This window comes from Orcinus orca, chromosome 12 (assembly GCF_937001465.1).
Source record: "Orcinus orca chromosome 12, mOrcOrc1.1, whole genome shotgun sequence".
NCBI classification, from domain to species: Eukaryota; Metazoa; Chordata; class Mammalia; order Artiodactyla; family Delphinidae; genus Orcinus; species Orcinus orca.
In genome coordinates this window covers 14,074,582-14,080,581 of record NC_064570.1, presented here as the reverse complement: position 1 = coordinate 14,080,581, position 6,000 = coordinate 14,074,582, and the positions used below count along the sequence as shown (strand labels likewise).

Here is a 6,000-nt window from a genome sequence, read left to right as displayed (position 1 = left end):
GAGAGGAAATTACTTTTGAATAACGAATAAAGGCATTTTCGATGTGATAGCATTTGGGGGGGGCTTTCAAAAAGGCTTTCCGCTGACAAGCCAGCAGAGTGGGGTTTGTAGGCAGAGAGAATGGCATCAGGAAAGCTTTGAGTGCTTGGAGTGTCAAGTTTTTTTTTTTCTTTTGGCTGAAGCATTGGCTTCACATCACGGGGAGGTACACTAGACAGGATATTATGGGAAGAGAGGAAGGCCTGAACGTCGGAGGAAGCTATGATCTGGGTGAAGAGTAGAGCCGGGTCATGAGAAAATGGATCTCAAAGCTGTAAAAACCAAGGAAATAAAAGGCAGCAGGATCTAGGAAGAAGTGAGGGGGAGGGAGGAGGCAGATGTCCCTACGAGGCTCTTACAACAGGTAAGGTAACGAGGGGCTGCAGGAGGGCCATAGGAATGTCAGGGAGAGGGAGAAATCGCAAAGCTAGAATAGTCAGGAGTGTGGAAGGCAAGGGAAAGACAGCCCTCAAAGAAGACTGTGAGACTTTAATCTGGGCGACTGGAGGGAATAGGGATGCTTTTCACAGACTGGGGGGTTGAGAGGAACCCCATGTCTGGAGGAGAGAGAATGATGACCCATATTTTGAAGAAGCCAGCAATGCCCAGGAGACTGCTGGCAAAGTGGGTCTGGAGATGCACTCAGGGGTGGAGCTAGAGAAACATACTTGACGCTAGTTCACCTGCAAGTGCCAGGAAGTCACAGAGCGGGGGAGTGTGAGTCTGTGCAGCAGGGAGAGGATGGAGAAGAGGAGGAAGGGAAGACGAGGGGGCGGGGGGCAGGACTGTGAGGCTGTTTGCCAGAAGCAGTAGAAGAAAATTGGCAAAAAGGTGCGGTGTCCTTTCCCACCCACTCTCATTAAGCCTGGGAGACGGCTCTTACCAGGAACAGGAAAGAGAATGCTGGAAAGAAAGTGCTCAGGAAAACTGCCTTTATTGGACATCTTGAATTAACTTTGATGGTTAGCTTCAGAATAAGCAAAGTCTATGAAGAGATAATGAGGTTCCTTATCCTTCCCATGTTCAAGGAGAATATCTGCAAAGTCCCTGTCCTCCATCCTCCCTTCCTTTCTGTCTTCTTTTTTCCTCTCCTTCCTTCCACCATTCCTTCCTTCCCTTCCCTCTCCTCCCTTCCTTGCACATTCCTGTTTTATTCTGGACTGGCCTAGTGCGTGGGTGGCCATGGCTGACCTAAAGGAGGAGTTAGGATTCACCACCATCAACAACAAAGGGTTCTGTGCTCCAATACTGCAATATTTTGGGCCTTTCAAAGCACAAAATATATATTTGCATTATGACATCATCAACATTTTTCCAACTTAAAAAAAAAGTAACTTTGAACTTCTTTCTTTGTACTGGTCTCAAGAGTCACTCATAAATCTCTTGGTAACTGCATAGAGTCCCAGGCCAGAGACTGGCCACTCCTGGCATTGTGATTAGAGTCATTTAATACCCAAGGCAGTGACTAATGTCTGGCAACAAAGGCTCCACTAGGTGTCACATGTCCTGAGACACTGGGTGAGGGCCCCTAGGAGCACCTTCTTATTGTGTGTTAGCAGCATGGTCAAGAGAAAAGTCGAGAACCTGGTGGACCCATGTGGGCACCATTGAGAAATGAGAGACCCTTTCCCCATGATCAGTGCCTCTAGAACCAGAAAGCCTCAAATCAGTTCAACAAAGGTACCCACCTTTGTCTTATCTTCCTACTCTGGGCTTTTAATAATATATCTTTTCATGTTTACAGAAAGCAGTCAACTGAGCTATTCATGGAAAGGTTTGTGGGTTTGGTTAACGAGGTGGAGGAATATTATGTTTCAGTTGGAAACACATCCCTAGAATGCCAAAACATTTCTTCCAAAGTCTGGTTTCCTGGTGCAATCAGAGGCAAGGCAACAGTGTGTCTGTTCAGAGACTGGGGGCTGGGGCCAGCAAGGCGTCGGATCCAAGTGTATCCCAGAAGGCTTTTATTGTTAAATTATATTCTTCAGGAAAAACCGCCCGTGTCACATTCTGTAAACTTGATATCTACACACTTTTGACTGGCATCCTATTTTAGCGTAAGCCTATGATTTACAGCAAGCCTGCTTTCCCTTCTTGCCTAGGATGGCAGCAGAAAACATGGGGCACTTCCTAGGCTTGAAGTATAAGGAGCAAAAAGGGCTGGAGTTTTGCTTCTCCCCAGTCATGCTGACTTGAGTGTGCCACCTTTCTCCCCAGAAGCAGACAGCAAGCTTCTCCTCACTCCCCACGGCCATTCGTCCATCTCTGTGCAGCAGCCCAGTTGCTGTGCCTGCCGGGAGGGGCTGCCAAGTGCCCTGCCTACTGGCTGCTTCCCGATTCCCTGCCATTCCACATACAAACACAGCCCCACACGCTCTGCCTTGCTCACACACGGAGCCACAGGCACATGTGAGCACATTCTTTCCTTCATTCTCACTGTCTCAGCCCTTGACTTCTACAAGCCCATGGAACGTTTCTGGAAAGACGCTCTTGATCCAGCAGGGTAGGATTGTTTTGATTTCTCTTTGTAGCTTTAGCATTTTGAGAAAGCAACTTACCTTTCTGGCCAGTGTCTGTATCCTAGCAGGGAGACGAGGATTTGCTGTTTTCCATGGGTTTATGTGCGCATCTCCTTCTGCTTTCAGGACTTGTAAGGATCTTTGTGTAATTTACATATAATTCGGCAGGTTCAGATTTTTAAGAGCCCTCTGAAGTGCTTTTGCATGGGTTTTAGAAAGACATTTGAAAATTGAAAGTGTGATTTACCGAAACGAAGTCATCTGTAAAAAAATTGCTTTGGAAAGTAATGGTTGCTGGCCATAAAGAGAAATATCTGTGATTCACCTAATGTGTTTTTAACCCTTTCTTTGCTTACAATCTATAGTTACTGTTGCTGAGCTCAATTTTGGCTTCATACTAAATCAGCTGCATCTGCATATTACCCCCAAATGGTCTGTCTGTTCTTGTAAGAATTAGGTAAAATGTATGCTTATTAGTATAAAGATAACCCAAAATATTACTGTAACAGCATCCTTGTCATTTCTATATGACACAAACATTTTGTCAGGTATTCTGTCAGGTGTTTGGTATAGCAGTTAAAGCAAAGTATCTGATGGTCATACCAGAGTTCATTAGGCTGGGGCAAAGGAAGTTATTAAAAAGTATAAACTGTCCAAGATTATAGGTGCACAATATATTGACCATATCTTTTTAATATATACTTATATATACAATTATATACTATATAGTATATAGTAGTATATATTATGTTTTATATATATATATAAAATGTACTTGAGTGTGTTTACTTTTTAATTCAATACAAAACTTTTTTCTATTTCTCTTTCAATCTGGATATTTGATTCTGCATATCCTAGTCCAAGTGAACCAAGAAGGTCCAATCATAGGATGAAAGAACAGAAATGTATCATTGCCTTTTAAAATTTGTTGGTTAGACCAACAGTGTAACCTGATTGCCAAAGATTTGATTAATGACCTGAGGTTATTTTTTTTTTATGGTAAGGTCACGTTTCATATTCAGTTTTCTGAAGTTTTGGTTGCATAATCAGTGGAAGGCATGAAGACCCATGTCCGCCTAACGGAAGGTTTTTGTAAATCGTCATTCACATTAGAATTCCTATTGGGAGCAAGTACAGTACTGTGGTCCAGCACAAACAGACGAGTCGGGCTGGGAGAATCTCAGAAGGTCGTGGCTGGAGGGGACCACTTTGGGAGAATTTTGAAGATGAGGAAAACTGAGGTCGGGCAGCGCTCTCCTGCTGCAAAGCGCGGCTCTTCCTATATGTACACCTTGAATCTCCACCCCCTTCCCCCCAGATGCCTCCCATCAGTCCCGGCAGCTGCTAAATATAGCTGTCTGCATATTCAACCGCATAGCCCACTCTATCTGCCGTATCTCGGTTACAGAGTGGTCCTCCCCAGGGTCATTCTATGTACACACTACATATTTCCAGCCAACGAGGAGCGTGAATCAAACAGTAAGAGAGACAAACAGAGATAGATTGGAGCCTGGCACGGGGCACATAAGGTAGCACGTTAGAGAAAGCCGGCCCCTGGATTAGTCTTCCGAGTTTGTTTTAAACCCCGTCTTCTCTGGGCCACCTTTAGGAGATCCCTCGGCTCCCCCGCCCTCCTGCAGTGAAATTCAGCCTCTATCCAGCAGCGACAAGTAAAGTAAAGTTCAGGGAAGCTGCTCTTTGGGATCGCTCCAAAACGAGCTGCGCCTGGAGTGATGTTTAAGCCAACGTCAGGGCAAGGCAACAGCCCCTGGCCGGCTTCCAGCACCTCTGTAATGCATACGAGCTCGGGAGACCGGTACTTAAAGTTGGAGACCCGAGCCCGGGAGTTGGCGGAGCGCGCTCGCGCCGGGCTGCACTTGCTCGCATCCGGCCGGCCCGCTCCATCGGACGGGCCCGCTCCCGGGGAAGGGCCGGAGCTCGCGTTACGGCGGGACATGCGCTGCGCCGCCTCTAACCGCGGGCTGTGCTCTTCTTCCAGGTGGCCGGTCGGCTGCTGAGCCCTCTGCCGCGGGGGGAGACGGTTTGCGCCTTGCCCGCGGCCACTGACCATGACCATGACCCTGCACACCAAAGCGTCTGGCATGGCCCTGCTGCACCAGATCCAAGCCAACGAGCTGGAGCCCCTGAACCGCCCGCAGCTCAAGATCCCCCTGGAGCGGCCCCTGAGCGAGGTGTACGTGGACAGCAGCAAGCCCGCCGTGTACAACTACCCCGAGGGCGCCGCGTACGACTTCAACGCCGCGGCCGCCGCCTCCGCGCCCGTCTACGGCCAGTCGGGCCTCGCCTATGGCCCCGGGTCCGAGGCGGCCGCGTTCGGCGCCAGCGGCCTGGGGGGTTTCCCGCCGCTCAACAGCGTGTCTCCGAGCCCGCTGGTGCTCCTGCACCCGCCGCCGCAGCTCTCGCCCTTCCTGCATCCCCACGGCCAACAGGTGCCCTATTACCTGGAGAACGAGCCGAGCGGCTATGCGGTGCGCGAGGCCGGCCCTCCCGCCTTCTACAGGTACCCGCGCCGCCCGCTGCGCCACGTCGGGGTGGCCGCCGCGCGCCCGGCGGCGGGAGGGAGCGGGGGGCGAGGGGCCGCGCCGCCGGGAGGGAGCGGGGCCCGCAGGCCGCGGGGCCGGGCGCCCAGCAACCCGGCCGCCGCCAGAACCGCGGACGCGCGACCCGAGGGCTAGCGCGCGGCCCGGCCCAGGGTCACGCGGGGATCTCGCGTTCGAGAGTCAAGTTCTCTGGCCTGGCGGCTTAAAAAAAAAAAAAAACCAAACAAAAAAAACCCAGCAACATTCTGTTCTCCACGCCCCCCCCCCGCCCCCAGTGTCTGCGTGAGAAGCAGATCCGAAACCCCGTGTGCTTCCTAACTAAACAAATATTGGAAAACTGTGCAAAGCAGAGGTTATTAGCGTGTGTGTGTGTGGGGAACACCCCAGAGCAAATAAACACAAGGTGCTCTGAGTCCCTAGAAAATGTCCCGCTTTGGTATTTAAGGCTGAAGGTGTCTGGGGCTAGCGGAGCTCAGAATTTTATTTATTTATATTATTAGTATTATTTTACAATTTTGTTTTAATGTGCTTGCAAAATTAACTTTCTCCTAGAATTTCGGGGTGGAAATATGCACGCTATGATGATGGTGATGATAATGATGGTGAAGGTGATTCCCTTGGGAAGCGATTCCTAGCACTGCTTTCCTCGCCCTCCCCGTCCCACCTTGGAGGGCTGTAGGATCGACTTGCGCTGCTTAGAGGAGCAATAGAGTTCAATGGCTCTTAAGGAGTTTCTGATTTCTGAGTTACCCGGCTGAGTCCGTGTCAGGGCAGACAGAAGACTTCTGACAGCCAGAGATTTATAAGTGTCCTGTGGGTTTAACACATGCCACATCGAAGCACGAGTGTTTTGAAATACTTTCCTGACAGCTAAGTTTCAT

At 49.7% G+C, this 6,000-nt stretch overlaps 1 protein-coding gene across 2 annotated transcripts in view; it reads left to right on the top strand.

Annotated features, from left to right (window-relative positions):
* The first annotated feature begins 999 nt into the window (after window positions 1–999).
* The window catches only part of ESR1 (estrogen receptor 1), a 252,454-nt gene continuing 247,453 nt past the window's right edge, over window positions 1,000–6,000 (top strand). Inside the window, exons 1-2 of one of the 2 annotated variants that reach the window (XM_004263708.4) lie at window positions 1,000–2,542; window positions 4,558–5,079. In XM_004263708.4, the coding sequence (XP_004263756.1) occupies window positions 4,628–5,079 (452 nt within the window). In that variant the 5' untranslated portion in view covers window positions 1,000–2,542; window positions 4,558–4,627. Of the gene's footprint in view, window positions 2,543–3,785; window positions 5,080–6,000 lie in introns of those variants that run through there. The other variant, XM_033404774.2, reaches the window with a different exon arrangement.